This window comes from Fusarium vanettenii, assembly GCF_000151355.1.
Source record: "Fusarium vanettenii 77-13-4 chromosome 12 genomic scaffold NECHAsca_40_chr12_1_0, whole genome shotgun sequence".
Classification (NCBI taxonomy): domain Eukaryota; kingdom Fungi; phylum Ascomycota; class Sordariomycetes; order Hypocreales; family Nectriaceae; genus Fusarium; species Fusarium vanettenii.
This window is the reverse complement of record NW_003315847.1, coordinates 238,913-254,237: the sequence shown is the minus strand read 5'-3', so window position 1 is coordinate 254,237 and position 15,325 is coordinate 238,913. Positions and strand designations below refer to the sequence as shown.

General features: G+C 51.1%; 3 protein-coding genes across 3 annotated transcripts; 1 reads left to right on the top strand and 2 right to left on the bottom strand.

Annotated features, from left to right (window-relative positions):
- Positions 1-6,909: 6,909 nt before the first annotated feature.
- On the top strand, positions 6,910-8,070 carry NECHADRAFT_87147 (uncharacterized protein; the record flags this gene model as incomplete). Its single annotated transcript, XM_003041932.1, has 1 exon — positions 6,910-8,070. One exon carries the CDS (start codon positions 6,910-6,912, stop codon positions 8,068-8,070), a length of 1,161 nt encoding a protein of 386 aa, XP_003041978.1.
- Positions 8,071-8,283: 213 nt separating this feature from the next.
- Positions 8,284-9,240, bottom strand: NECHADRAFT_97517 (uncharacterized protein; the record flags this gene model as incomplete). The annotated part of the gene is made up of 1 exon (XM_003041872.1): positions 8,284-9,240. One exon carries the CDS (start codon positions 9,238-9,240, stop codon positions 8,284-8,286), a length of 957 nt encoding a protein of 318 aa, XP_003041918.1.
- Positions 9,241-10,575: 1,335 nt separating this feature from the next.
- NECHADRAFT_87145 (uncharacterized protein) lies at positions 10,576-14,040 on the bottom strand (the record flags this gene model as incomplete). The annotated part of the gene is made up of 3 exons (XM_003041871.1): positions 10,576-11,123; positions 11,157-11,647; positions 12,215-14,040. The coding sequence occupies 3 exons, from the start codon at positions 14,038-14,040 to the stop codon at positions 10,576-10,578; spliced, it is 2,865 nt and encodes a 954-aa protein (XP_003041917.1).
- Positions 14,041-15,325: the final 1,285 nt, after the last annotated feature.

The window sequence follows — 15,325 nt, the reverse complement described above, 5'->3', positions numbered from 1 at the left end:
CTCTTTACGGATTGACGCCGATGAGGTTGACGAGGCCCCCAACGTCTACGAAAAGTACTATCAACGCCCCGAATCCCTAGAGGACCTGACCTATGTTTCCTTTCTCAAATACTGGAATTTCCACTCTAGGGACCCTTCCAAGTGGAAGCAATGGCAGCCAGCCAACGTCAACGGCAGGCCGCGTGTATTGGTCTACTTTCCTCGCTATCAGGCTGATCCAGAAGGCCAACAGTGGCCAGAGTACTGCCGCGTAAAGCTGGCATTGAACCACCCACATCGTCGGCATGATGAGCTCCTCATGTTTGACGGCCATCGTTTTAATTCTCACGCTCAGGCCTTCTCCTATTGTTGGCAGCACCACAGTCATGGTGATGACCATTACGGCCGGCCAAAAGAGGTTCGATTACAACCTCAAGAGGATCAGTACGAGGCTCTGCCAGTGGAGGAGGAATTTGATGACGAAGACTGGATCCGTCTCGCCGCCCTTTTACCTGACAACCCCCTTACCCAGGAAGGTCTTGACCTACTTGGCCGCCGCGATATCGATGTCAATTACGACTGGACACGGCATGTGGGCACTTATTCAGAGTTTCGAGACAGCTACTGGAAAGACCTCATCGCTAGCAACCCTATAGCCAACGATGTGGAGGTCCTTGGCCCTCACTGGCGTGATCAGCTCAACCCGCAACAGCGGTTAGTGTACGATACCTTCATGGGTCACTTCCAGGCGCAAAATCCTACTCAAATCCTTCTCCACGTTGACGGCGGCGGTGGCACGGGCAAGTCCTTCCTTATCAAGGTGCTTTCCTCCCACCTTCAGGCGGCTGCCCTGCCCAATCCTAGTCCTATTTGCCGCGTAGCGCCAACAGGCGTTGCGAGTAACCAGATACAGGGCAGCACCATACATTCGCTGCTCCGTCTCCCAGTAGGCGGTGCCTTTACCGAGCTTCGCCCAGCTGACGCTGCTGCCCTTCAGTCCCGCCTACGGCACGTCAGGTACCTCGTCATCGATGAAAAGAGCATGCTAGGACTTGAGCAGCTCGGGCGAATTGATTCTCGCCTGCGACAGGCCTTTCCACAGCGTAGCCTCGAGTTCTTTGGTGGTGTGAGCGTCTTGCTTGTGGGCGATTTCTTCCAGCTACCACCCGTCCGACAAAAGCCGCTGTATTCAACCGCCAGCACTGGCCTGTCTTCGTTGGAAAGGAGAGGACAGGTGGCCTACCGGCTGTTTGACCGCACCGTCTTCCTGACCACGGTGCAGCGCCAGACTGGTGATGATCAGGCCCGGTTCCGCCAGGCCTTGCAAGAACTGCGTGAAGTCAAGTTATCTATACCCTCCTGGGACCTCCTTAGCAGTCGGGTGCAGGCCAAGCTAACGCAGAGCGAGGTTGACAGATTCAAGGCCGCTATGCGGGTGTATTCTACGAAGGCCCGGGTCAACGAATACAATTACGAGCATATGGTGCACCTCAACGCCCCGGCAATACAGGTGGAGGCAAAGAACCTGGGCAAAGGCGCGGGGCAGGCGCCAAGCGACCATGCTGGCAATCTATCCAACAAGTTTGCTGTTGCTAGAGGTGCCAGGGTAATGCTCACAACTAATTTGTGGCAACCAGCTGGCCTGGTTAATGGCGCCCAGGGTACGATATACGATATCGCCTGGAATGAAGGCGCCAAACCATGGGAAGACCCTCCGGCCGTTATTATGGTGGATTTCGATAGCTACGATGGACCGCCGTATCTAACAACTAACGAGGGCAGGAAAATCGTACCCATCCTTCCAGTCACGCGTGATTTCCTAGTGGGCAACGAGACTTGCGCTCGCAAGCAGTTTCCCCTGATCGTGGCATTTGCTATCACTGTTCACAAATGCCAGAGTCTAACGAAGGATCAGATAGTTACTGACCTCGCTACACGCGACTTCCAGGCCGGTATTAGTTATGTTGCTGTCTCACGAGTTACCTCGCTGAAAGGCCTACTGCTTGAGGCGCCTTTCGATCGTCACAGCCTCTATAACCACACGCCCACGGAAGGTTTATACGCCTGCGTTTCCTACGTACTGCGATTATGGCTAACTACAAAGCAGGGATGAAGATGCGCCTTGCTGACCAACAACGCCGTCAGGCTCAGCTGCTGATCGATCCGCCATATCCACCACGGTACATTGACTAAACGACGTTTTCCTATAAGCTACAGGGAAGGGGGAACTCGATATACAGAATATAGTTGATTGGGCCTGGAAGGAAGTGGTAGAGGGACCCCTATGTCTATCAGTCAACTCCCTTACTACAGGTTTGAAGTGGTTCTGATAGCTGGTTATCGCCACAGTCGAAAGGGGGCCTCCCAGAAGAGTTTAATAGCAGGTAGACGGTATTTACCCTTCGGGCTGAATATTCAGCCGTTAAGTCCCTTGCCTTGGCAACTTAACGGGTGTTCGAAGTATTTTAGTATATAAAGCAGAGGCTTCTCCCTCGTAGGAAGCTGTTCATTTTCATATCAATGCAGTGCAAGATACCGTCAAGATGTCTTACTTCAACCAAAACAACGCTCAGAATGTGCCCATCTACATCTGCCCCCAAACATCAACGCAACCTGGGCTAACTTACGCCTCTAATCAGAACCAACAGTTTGTTCTTCAGCCTATTGCCAACAATCAACAGCAACCGCCGCGTGGTATGGGTCATCCAATGCAGAACCCAATGACATATCAGCATTGGTGGAATCAGCATACCTTGCCAAGTGACCCAAGGTCCCCCAATTCCCTGTACAGGCAGAACCCTCAAGCCCTGGTAGCAGCACGGAATACCGTATACGGTCCTCAAGGTGATGCCCTTCGCGAGGTACCACGGCCGGGGGGGTATCACCTTGAAGGAGAGTGGCATGTTGGGTACCTCGGTCATCAGATAACCCAACGGCAACAGCGCACTGACCCTGATGTAAATCCAGTGTGGCTAACAAACCGACCGACCTAGACCGGCCCCTTCGGTCTGTCGGTCTGGGTTCACCAAGACTCTCGGTCTGTCGGTCTAGGTCTGTCTGGGCCAGCAGCCTGGTCGGTCTTGGTCTGATTAGCTGATTCTCTTATTGGCTACCTTTGCCCTGCCCTACTTATTTTGGCACTGCGAAACTCGAACGGCCGAACAAGTGGGGATGGCACGGGTACCTGAAGGCTGAGTCGACCAATGGGACGCCTGGAAACCACTAACCCAGACCGACTCAGACCACCCAATCCGACCGGCAGCTCTGGTCTGTCGGTCTGACGAGAATGGCCGGTCGGTCGGACTGCGGTCTGAAGGTGGTCTGTCAGACGGTCTGTCAGACGGTCGGTTTGTTAGCCACACTGTGTAAATCCGATGTGGACTCGAGGCCATCTGCAGCAGATGGATCAATTCTATCGCCAACAGGCAATTGGCGTCCCGGGCGTGAATTGGCCCTCTCTAGCTGTAGGTATGACCAACTATCAACCAGCCCTTTACGCCGCAGAGATGTCGGGGATTCATGTGTGCAATGTTGATCGAAATGGCTACGTTCAGTGGATTTGGCAAGGGAGGCAGTGAGGTCACAGAATAGCTCAATGAATACATTGCTTTAGTACTTACTATATCTCTAACTACACAGCCTACTTGACCCTACATGTGAACTCGGCCACAACCCCATTAAATCGAGCCATTGGGTCACGGTATATATACTCGGAGTTTTGCCTTTCTTTTCTGATTCGAATGATATATACCACTTACCTTTCCCGTTAATACTGCAAATGTTCTTAAGGGGGTTCCCGCCACTAGAGCCCCCCCCCTTGTAATCTAACATCTCTCTCAGTAGCCTCCCAGACATGCTTGACTCCTCTGTGCCGTGAGAAAGGCTGCTCATCTATTTCTTTCTGTATCCTCTCCTCAACCCGCTTGGTCTCAGCTTTATCCCAATCAATATAACTCATCATCTCCTCCTGCCTCCAGTCCCTTGATTCCTCCTGGCAACGGGGCCCCATTTGCTTATAATCAAGGCACCATTCATATTCACGTTTTGCATATTTCTGAGGCAGCTTCATAGCCTTCCGGTACAGTTGATCGGTCTTCTGAGCTCTCCTGGTCAATGTAGCATACCAGGCCTCTCGTGCCTCTTTGTATCGTTGGAAGATAACAAGGGCATGATCACCTCGCAATGGGGACTTCTCTCTTGCACCGCCTGCAGCAACAGTTGCTGATCTAGTTACCGGAGGAGATAGTACCTGAGTTGTTGTGTGTGTTGTTGTATGTGTTGTTGTGCAGGCTATAGTCTCAGATACCACAGAGGACCCTGATGGGGATAGCGAGCGGGTCACAGAGCGAGTGGTTGAATGTGTTGTGATATGTGTTGTTGTAGAGGTTTGAGTAGGAGCCGGCAATAGATCGTCGTAACGCAAAAGGCATGCTTTAGAGTTCATCTTATGGCCTCGTATACCACACTTCGAACACTTTGGCGGTGCCTTTCGCTGTAGTGCTTTCTCAACACGTTCAGATGCACACGGCTCACGCTGTGTGCTTGTTGGTGGAAGCTTTGAACTAGCTGCTAGGCGATCAAATTGCTTGTGAGGCTCAATGATAAGCCGGGGGGTTCCTGGGCGATGGAGAAGCCAATGTGTGTGGAAATGATGTAGCAGAAGGGGTTGATCTTGCTGTAGCAAGGGCTGAATCATATGAGCACAGGGCAGACCAAGAGTCCTCATAGTGACTCCTGTACATGCAGGATATTCTCTCAATAGTCGTTGCCGTTGAGCATCAACCAGCCGCAGGGCTTCATGTGATAGCCAACCACGGATATTACTATACAGTGGCCCAGATATATCAATAGGTATGCTGGCCTGCTGCTGAGCTTGGTTTCCCTCGAGCTGGTTGAGCTGGTTTGATAGGATGAGCTTGATGATATTCCAGGCCCCAAAAAGGTCAATTGCTGAGGTCTTCATGTGAGATTTGATGAGCTGATGAATGCCCTCGGCCCGTGACGTGACGAATTGATCGAAGTGAAGGTGTTGATGAACCCAGGCCTTAACAAACTTCCCCTTATGGAGGTCCAGCCAAGTCTCTATGATGTAGCCCACCTCGTTGAGGTGGTCAGGGGTGTAGCGTTGCTTGAACTTCTCAAGCCTCTCGTTGTAGATATCCTCAGTCGTTGAGGCCACAATCTGATGCCAAGACTTGAAGAACGCATCCCACTCTTCTTGCCCTTGAGTATCGTCTTTATCTCGAGTGAATCCAGGCCTGCAATGGCTCAGGACCGCTCTATTGATATGCCATAGGCATAGCAATAAGGCTGACTCAGGGAAACAAGAAGGAGAAGAAACAGCATTCATACAAGCTAGGCAGCGATCTGTGAGTATCACAGATGGAAGGGCTACTCCATAATGCTCATATATATACCGCAACCGTTCAAGGACCCAGATGAAGTCCCCTTCTTCCTCGCCACTAAGAAAGGCGAATACAATACAGAAGGATCGTTGACAAGCATCAATACCAACTATATCGAGAAGAGGCATGCTGTACTTGTTGATCTTGTATGTACAGTCCAAGATAAGTACTTCAGGGTATAGCTTGAGGTATCTCAATGAGCTTGGGTGTGCAAATAACACTGATGTGACTCTGCCACTCTCGTCAAGGCGTATCTGACTCTAGAAGCCCTCATTCTTAAGTTCATTGGCAAAGGCATGCATGTTGCTTTGACCCTTAGCAAGCTCTCGCTTGCCTTGTGCAATGCAGTTGTAGATATCCTGCTGTGTAGCAAGTGTATCTGTGTTCATGCGTAGATAGGATTGGATCTTCTTTGGCTCAATGCCGGCATTGCTGAGTTGATGGACCGTCAACCTATCTGGGGATGATAGCTGACGATGTACTGGATGTGCTAGTTCACTGAAGCTTGGTTCGTGATTGTGTTGATCAAAGCCGGCCCCGGGGCGATGCGTGAGATTCCACATAGTCCCACATAGGCTCTCCTTTGCTGTGATAGAGAAGGTGCATCCTGTACGGCGTGTTGTGGTCTTCCGTTTCCGTTTCTTCGTCGGATTGACCTTAGGGGGTCTCCCTGCTCCGCGGTCACAGTTGTAGATAACCCCAGTTCTTCCATTGGGGGTCTTCCAAGAGGTCTTGACTGAAAAGGCATAGCCTCGAGGCGCTGCCCAAGCATTGATTGCGGCGAATAGTTCCTCCCGTGAGCTATACTGGCCTTCAGGAGGCATAGCATCATCAGGGAAGGCAGTGGGAACGCCAATTGGGTTCATCATAGCTGAAAGAAGGCGCGGCAAGTTAAATTGATGTCACAGAAGCTGTTGATCGTTGAATTGGGGCCCCAAATTGCACCAATTTGCAGTATGTTACCCCTTTTTGGGCTTACATAACGAATCTTATTTGCACAGCCGGCTGTGCGCAAAAGTCACGTGATATTAAACGCACAGCCGGCTGTGCGTGTATGAGACCCCCTAGAAGAATGCCATAAACACGACGACGTGGATCGCTTGAAACTTGCCCCACCAGAGCTGAACCCTGCAGCCCTGCAGCCACTACCCCTGTCACCTTTGGAATCACTCCAGACCTTGAATCTAGCCGCAGGAAATATTTCCGAGACGAGGTGCAGTCTGGGGCCCAGTAGGGCTGAGATCGCCCGGGAAATCGGCAAAGCACAATATTCGACGTCACATCAAGGGGCTAAACTTGCTCAGCCTTTGGCCGCAGCCGAGATGCCTTGCTGCGGAGGTGATGGCTTCAGCGTAATTAGTTGAAGCGTCGTAATTATTTGGACCTGAAGGAGTGTTGTTGGATTGTATAAAGACGAGTGAAGAGTACTTGGTAAAGAACCATCAGCAGCTTCATCATTACAACAACCACCATAACTCTCGTTTCAACACATTCTTTCAGCATCTCTACCACACTAACCATCAAAATGCGTGTCATCAACCTCGCTTCTCTCACTCTCGCCGCCATCTCAGGCATCGAAGCCCGCGCCGCCATCGACATTCGTGTCCAAGGCGGTTCAGCCAAGAACGCAGCTGGCGCCGTCTTTGCCATGACCAACGAGCCTACCGGAAATAGAGTCATCGCTTTCTCTCGCAATGGCGATGGTTCTTTGACTCAGGCCAAGGCGTACCTTACTGGTGGGCGAGGCCAGGGCGTTGACTTTGATACCCAGGGTGGTCTTCAGCTGGACGCCAAGAACAAATATCTTTATGCTGTCAATCCTGCTGACGATCTGATCACTGTTTTTGCTGTTGCTGGCTCATCTCTCACCAAGGTCCAGACCATCTACGGAGGGGATCAGCCACTTAGCATCACCCTGAGCAAAAACGGATATGCCTACTCTCTCACTGGCTCCGTTGCCTCGACTGGCATCTTCGGCTTCAAGGTGGACGACAAGACCGGAAAGCTCTCCCCTCTCACCAACGAGACTATTCCACTCAGTACCCCTATCGGTGTCCCTGGTGTCGTCGCTTTTGCCCCTGATGGTCGATCCCTGATTGTAACCAACAAGGTTGGCAGCACCATCGACGTCTTTTCGATCGATAAAGAGGGCCAAGCCAGCTCTGCCCCTGTCACTACCATGGCCTCAAGTGGCCTTCGACCCTTTGGCGCTGTTTTCAACAACGAGAGTACCTTGTACGTCGTCGAGTCCGGTCTCCCCGCCTTCAAGAACAGCGCTCTATCTACCTACCACCTTAACGGCGGAGAGGTCCCCAGCTTGACCGCCGTCACCAAGGCCGAGCGAAGCGACCAGACCGATGCCTGTTGGGTCGTCGTCACCCCCGACAACCGCTACGCCTACACCGCCAACTTTGTCTCCAACTCCATCTCTAGCTATGCCATCTTTAACAACGGAACCACTTCCCTTATTGAAGGCGAGGCCGCTCTCCCCGGTGATGGCTCCGAGCCTGTCGACCTTGCCCTCAGCAGCGACGGCATGTACCTTTACAACCTCCTCCGAGGCTCTGGTGCCGTTGTTGCTTACAAGATCAAGGAGGATGGTTCACTGCAGCAGGTTGGCGAGATGTTTGGAAAGGGAATGGGCCTGATGCCTGGACTTGGTAATTCTGGCCTCGCTGCTTTTTAAGAGGCCGGCGAAAACATTCTTGAAGCATAGACTGGGCAGTAGGCTGATGCCCAATAACTTAACTAGTATCTCTCTTTGCTTGTATTATAATTATCACACTTAGATCTTGCACTTGGTTGTGTTATGGCATATCCTGTTGGTACACACATTAGAGACTTCACATTTCATAACTATGCTAACTGGACTTCTCATCTGCCCATCATGTCTAAGAAATTATTCAGGCTTGGGGAAGAGATCCTTATACTGAAGAAGGGTCTCCCGGAAAGGGACTGGCTTCCGGCCTGTCAGCTTCTCAACATTATCCGTTGTCTTGGCCATGTGGCCTTCGCCAACCATCTCGCCACAGCACATCAAATCGCCAATGCACAACTTCATGGGCAACTGAGAAAAGTCACCAAAGAAGTCGGTTGGCAGTCCATGGTCCAGCCACCACTGCTTGAGCTCGTCGTCCGGCATGTCCACAAGCTCTCCCTTATAACCAGTCTGGCTGGACATCCAGTCAAAGACTTCCTGGTTTGTGACAGCCTCAGGGCCAGTGATTTCGTATACAGTGTTGGGCTCTCCCTTGCCGAGCAACAGGCAAGCCAGAACGCGACCGCAATCCTCTCGGGCAACGTAGGCGCCAGCTTGACCGTGGGTGTTTGTCAACCAGCGCTCACCGCAGAACTTGAATGATGGGGCGAAAAGAGTGGGAATGTTGTCAACATAGAGGTAATTGCGCTGTATGCTGTAGTCCAGGCCAGAGGCGTAAATGATCTTTTCGATAGCGTGGTGGTCTCGAGGCAAGAAGGGAATATCCTCTTCGTTCTCGGCCTCAATTCCGGCTCCGACAAATGACGTGTAGCAGACGCGCTTTACGCCGCATGCCTTTGCTGCGTCAACTACAGTCTGAGCCTGACGTCGTCGGCCTTCGCCAAAGAGCCATGTGGAGATGAACGAGATAGCCTCTGCTCCCTCAAACACAGCCTTGAGGCTCTCGATATCGTCATAGGTGGCAACAGCGAACTTGGCACCCTTGTCTATCCAAGACTGGCGCAACTCAGCAGGGACGGCATCTTCTTTGTATGTTGTGAGAACTAGCTCGTCCTCGGGTTGAACAATCTCAACGGCGTGGCTGGCAGCAATCTTGCCCAGATTTCCATCTGCGCCGGTGAGGACGTACTTGGTCATGTTTGTTGCTGTAAGGTTGATTTATACGGTATTTGAGGAGAGGGATGTGATGATGGGATTTTTAACAAGACGATGTGATTTATATGAGAGAATATCGAGCAAGTAACAAACTCTGATATTCGCCTGATAGCTCTATCCTTTATACTTGAAGCTGAGGGTATCCACTCGTCAACTGATGATGGGTCCAACTATCAGATCACCCCAACACGACATCCACAATCATGCCACGCACACCCGCATAAAGCAAGCAGGAACCGGATGATAACTATCCCCATGTGGCTCTGCAATTCCGAGACATTGCCGATTTGTCGGTAAACGTAGATGCCGATCCAGAACGGCGGTATAGCCTTTGAGACTATTCCCTTTGCAGGTAGTCTAAGGTGACATCACCTCATCGCCTCGCCGTGGGTGGATAACCATTCGATGTCGCGCAAAGCTCGCATCCTTCAAGGTCAGGACATCATGCCAGTGTCACCCAAGCGTTGCGTGGCGGATAGCTAGGGACTGGGCCATTCTTCAAGGTGCGGCCAGGCTATATATCAAACCACTTCCATATTGCCGCTCATTAGTTGATCCACTAAAGGTACGGAGTGGCCCGGAGGCACAGTCGGACGGACTTCCGCCGCCGGACCTGCCCATTACTATCGAGTAGCTTGGTGTCATTTCCGCGACCTGGGAGGCTAGGTGAGACCCGAACTTTCAGGCCTTATGGTGCAAAGAATTATAGATGAGCGCTATTGCATATCGCCATTAAATGAATAATTGATGCCAAGTAGATGGGCGTAGGAGGATGCCGGGTTCTATCTTCGGGATAACAGCCCCAACAGCGGCGTGAATGGAGACTGATAATGGAAGTGATTTGGGCTGGACATTAACAGGGACGGTTTCGATTTTATAGTCGTGTTAACTAAAATGTTTCTATCCTTTCTAGCCAAGTTAAGCAAGCTGAGCCTCTCTGTGATGGTGGGGCCGTTTGATGTATAGTTGTTAAGCCTTTCTAGCTCTTGTCCCAAGCTCAACTACAGCGGTTAGTTATTCTATTCTCCAGAAAGATAGGTAAACGATGCATCTGTTAATGCTAGACACGTCTTGGGGTGCCGCATCAGACATGTTTTAGACTGTCACTGTCCTATTCATTGACAGACGGTGGTTATCTAATAGCCTCCAGCGAGCGTTTCGGAAGGCCACTTCAGAGTTGGTCGCCAATCTAGACTAGATGGTAATTGTGAATGGAAACAACGTCTTTATAACATAGCAGGCTTCAAGGATTGCAAGTTCTTAATACCATTCAAGTTGCTTTCTTTTGTTTAGATCCAGAGAATGATTATGCCAGCTTTAGAAGCTGGCGATGAAACCCTCGTCTGCCTCGGATCCAACTTTTTGCAGCTCATGGTGGGGAATCAGAGACGTGCTGAACTCTCTAGCAAGGCTAGGATTCTCCCAGCTCGTCACCAAAACGAAACCTTTGCCTCCGCTTCCTCTCAATGCCTGATGCTCAACTTCTTCAAGCAACCACCCTGTTGCCGCCGCCTTGAACCCTTTCAGGCTTTTCACCGAGTAGACCACTTCGAGAGCCGATGCATCAACGGCCGCAGTATCGACAGAAGTCGGAAAATAGAACTTCTGAATGACGGTTGGAGTGTTTTTGAACGCGATGGCCGGCGGAGACAGGCTTGACTCTCCCTCCGGCCCGTAGACATTGAGCATGGCATGTTTGAGGTTTGGAGGCCCGGCCAAAATGCCGCTCACCTTTTCCAAGAACGGGCCATACTTGGGAGATTCCGTCGCTGCTTGGTGAGCCTCGATGCTCTCCCAGTCTGGCTCATTGTCAGCGCTACAAAAAGCAAAAGTGAGACGGCGGTAGAGGTTGCGGAGCCCCTCGTCTACCCCAGCGAAGAGTCAGAGAACATTCTTACCCACAATCTCTACCATGGTATTGGTGTCCTTTTCATCGACGCTGTATAGGGAGCTACGAAACCCTTCAAAAGAACTCAATGTCTTGAGGCAATCTCTCCAGGTGCGGCTCCCCTCAGAGTCAGGATCTACCAAGTTTGCCCCTGGTACTAACGAGAGTACTGCAAATTCGGTCGTCGGTCTGGCCATAATTGCTTGTGATAGAATGGTACGTGTGTTTAGATGAGCATAGAGAAAGGGAGAAAAAGTGAGCGTGTTCAAGGCGCTGACCATGTCGCACAGTAGTACGTAGCATTGGCTCCCCTCATGACCCCTCATGACCCCTCGTTGTATGCATGTCTCGGGGGGTTGAGGTGCCCTGTCCGAAGGGGCGGCCCGGGACCGGATATCTTGCGGTCCGCTCCCGACGACCTCGGCAGGGAGGAGTGGCAACAAACGTCTTGAAAGAATCACGATAAATGTCAGTCCAGATAAGGACTTGCTTGTAGTACATCTATTAAGTAAGGAGAAATAAGCTACCGTATTTCTTCTATTCTCACGACCACACCCTGTATAGCTTATGCCCTTGAAGTTTGACATTTTGTGCATTTGCCACACTTAGAGAGACCCAACTGTCGGGTAAGTGCCCTGGCCAGTTAGTACGGTACTAATAAGGTTGATAAGAGGGAGATTCTGACCAACCAGCCATTGGCGATAGCAGATAGTGCTCGCCCTAGCGACGGCCATTCGTCAGATCGGGTCCCAGGATCTCTATGATGAGGTACCTGACTATCAGCCTCACTACCTAAACTAACTTGAGTTGGCCTTTCAAGTTCAACGCATTACGCCCTATCAAACTCTCCTTGCCTATGTTAAGGGCCTTTCGACATGATAGAGACTGTCACGTATGACTTCATTATCGCACCAAATGGAAAAATGAACTAATAGCTTAGCACTCGATGTTCAACAAAAACTAACCCCGGAACCCCCCCAACTATCAAGACGTAATGGAAACATATTCCGATAGAGTACATGGAGTAAAAAGCAACCAAAAAAGCAGCACAAATCTATCAAATCTTACATGGTTGGCGGCCTCGGGGGGCGGATGTCGGTGTATTGGGTTTGGGAACGACGTTCCTCTGGAAACTCCTTCAAAAGCAGCGTTCTTACTGCCGCATCCCTGACTGCCACATCGTACAGTTCGTCAAGAGTACGCGCATCCAAGAAATATGTCGTCGAGATCCTCTCTCGCTTCAGAAACCAGCCAGACCACCACGTAAGACGGTCGCTTTGGAAGTAGCACACGTCGATTTCCTCGATTCCTTTCGTCAGTTCTAGAGTTTTGTACTTTTCGATGAGGTCAGCCAGCCTCCCGTCGACGTCAGAAAAGGCGTAAATGGCTTTTTCAACGAGTGGGAGGTAAACGTCCGAGATCAAGGGTAGTAGTTCCTTTTCAGTGTAGGTTATTGCGTCGATAGTCTCTTCAACCCACATTCTGTTGGGCATACCATTGGCAAAGGGACTAACGGACTGAGATACCTCAATGAGTAAGCCTCGAACTTCAGGTAGCAGGCGCCGCAGCTCGCGACCAATCCGCTGAAGGATTACAAGGGCTTCAAGGTTGTACTCCTCGATGATAGTAAAGACTGTCTTCATGAGTTTGGGCGTCAGGGTTTGATTGGCTCTTTGTTTAAGTCGGCCATTATCGGTCTCAGCCAATGCGTGGAGGAGAGAAGTAGCGGCCCCTCCGGCAATAAGAAAAGGGGCCTTATCCTCAAAGGAGCCTTGGTCCATGACAAGAGCCTCGGCTCTGGCCTCACAGTCTTTCACCCGGGCAACGAGGTTGGTTGGTAGGGGTGGCAGTGAGCGAAGACCTCCTGACCAGGATGCGAAGCCTCCCCTAATGGTGCTGAGCTCCTCCGAGAGGCCATGGAGAAGGAGCAGGGGTTGCGCAGGCACTGGCCCGCTCACTTCCAAGGGAGTCACCAAAGGGAGCACCGTAGTTTCGTGTTTATCGTAGATCGAACGGATAGGCTCCCAGAAGGCGAAAGGTGCTGTTCGATTATGTGCTGACTGTGAAACCCATGCCAAATTGCCTTGGGGTAGCAAGGGGATAAGAGGGAGGAGAAGCATGATAAATATGACTGCCAAGTGTGTGCGATGATTAAGAAGCTTTTCGGTTCTTGAGCCGATGGAAGGACTGGAAGGCGTAAGTTTGTCATCTTTAAGCGGCGACGAAGATGGCTGGGTAAGCCTAGCAAGGGCCATAGCAGGGGAGCGCTCAGTATCATCTGCCCAAAGGTCAAGAGGTCTGTACTCGGTACATAGGTGTGGAGGAGGATGTAGAGGCGTCCGAGATAAAGTGGCGGTATCGTAAACAAGATGAATCTGAGTATCTTCAGAGGGACACCAGTTACGATGAACACAGAGTTGGACAACGTGAAGTTTGGTAGGAGGTGGTCCCACACAGACGGGGATTTGAATGCAGTGACAGTGCAGAGTAGCAGCTGATGGGTCATGGTGGTATTCCAACAATGGCTCAGGACTGGAGGAAACCGATGGTGTCGCCATGACAGGAGGTGAAGGTATGGGATCAAGCTCAAGGCTCTCTTGGTTGTCGTGATAGCTAGAACCTGACAGGGAGCCTGGAGTGATGAGGGAGGTCGGAGCTGACGTAGAAAGAGAGGCTGAATTGGGGGTCAGGTCTCGATGCGAAGAAGAGATACGTTGCCCTTGCTTCACCGCTTGGCGAGCCGAAGATGAACGGCCCCTAGAGGCTGAGGCGCTTGAGCCGTAGACGGAGGGTCGGACTGGGAGAGTGCCATGCTCCTCTTCAACGGCGTCCGGGTATTCCAAATATAATCTGGATAGTGCGTCTCGCGTCATGGATCTCGTCTGAGGTGGCATATTCTGACTTGCAGTGGATGAGTTGATCCGATGAAATAGGCAAGGCGGACAATGTTGGAGGTAATAAAGACAAGAGAGAGAGTTGGCGATGCGTCTTCGGGCTCAGAAATTGCGAGCAAAGCGAATGAGAGAGAGACACATGAAAACAGGTGAAAGAAGAAGAAGTGGGCAGCAAACGGGTTAACTGACAGGCAGACCGGCTATTAAGAACAAAGAAACTTGGTTAAGTACCTGCTGGTGAGACGTCACACAAATCGTGGTTGAAGCTTTGGCCACCAATTTTGGAACAAAGAAATGTTTACCAAGTTGTAAAGCTTCTCTGCATTATGCCCCTGTATAGGAAAAATAGCTACACTCGCAGACTTTTCGAAATGGTGGCTGCTTGAGAAGACGTTCGTACCCTCTCGTTCCATCACCTCGCGGTGGCTGCGGTAGCCAGGCTTGCAAGACTTTCCACAGCCGCTGCCAAGTTTGCTTTACCGGTCCTGTAGAGACCGCCAACATGGGAATCTCTCCAAATATTAGGTTGATCGCCCTCACCGTGACCTTCAGTAGCGCTTAAAGCGAGGAGGGGGAAGTGTCCATGATGGCGCCAGCCATATAGCTCGTGCGGTGGTATAGACATTGGGGTAGCAGGTAAAGGCACGCAAAGGGGGAGTTGGGAATGCATGGCATTAATCTGTCTTAAGGGGTCAACTGCCAGGAAACTGTAGAAAACGGAAGATAACTTGGCGGGGGAAGCCTTGGCGGGGTAAGGGGGGTTCTCACCGTAGTGTTGGGAGGAAAGTAGTCAGAGCTCTACTTGTTAGAGTGAATTCAAAGGCCGCCCGCCATCTGCGATCAGGGACTCCCCTAAGACTTAGCTGGCCAAGTTGAAAGAGAACTGAAGTGATTCACACGGACAAAGGCAAGCTCTTTCTGGTCAATCAGCCCACAGTCCATCTGCATTATCGAGCGTAGCTCATTCAGGTCATTTCTTACTTGACAGTAGCATTCTTTGGTGCTGGGGCAGGACGTTCAATCGGCTGATCCCTCTAGTCGCACTGAGCACGTCACCGCAGGGACATATAACTTCAATCATCAAGTCATTGCAACGGAAGCGGGACACGACAAGGACATGGTTGCACGCTCGCCGCTAGTAGTTAACTCCCAATATCAAAGACCGCCGGCTATTGTTGACGGCATATTAATGGACACCTAGTAGCTTTGTTGTGAGAGGTGGAGAGCGGATAGGTCTCGCAAAGGCCAGCTGGCCTTGCATCAAGCGCCTTGACATTGAGGATTT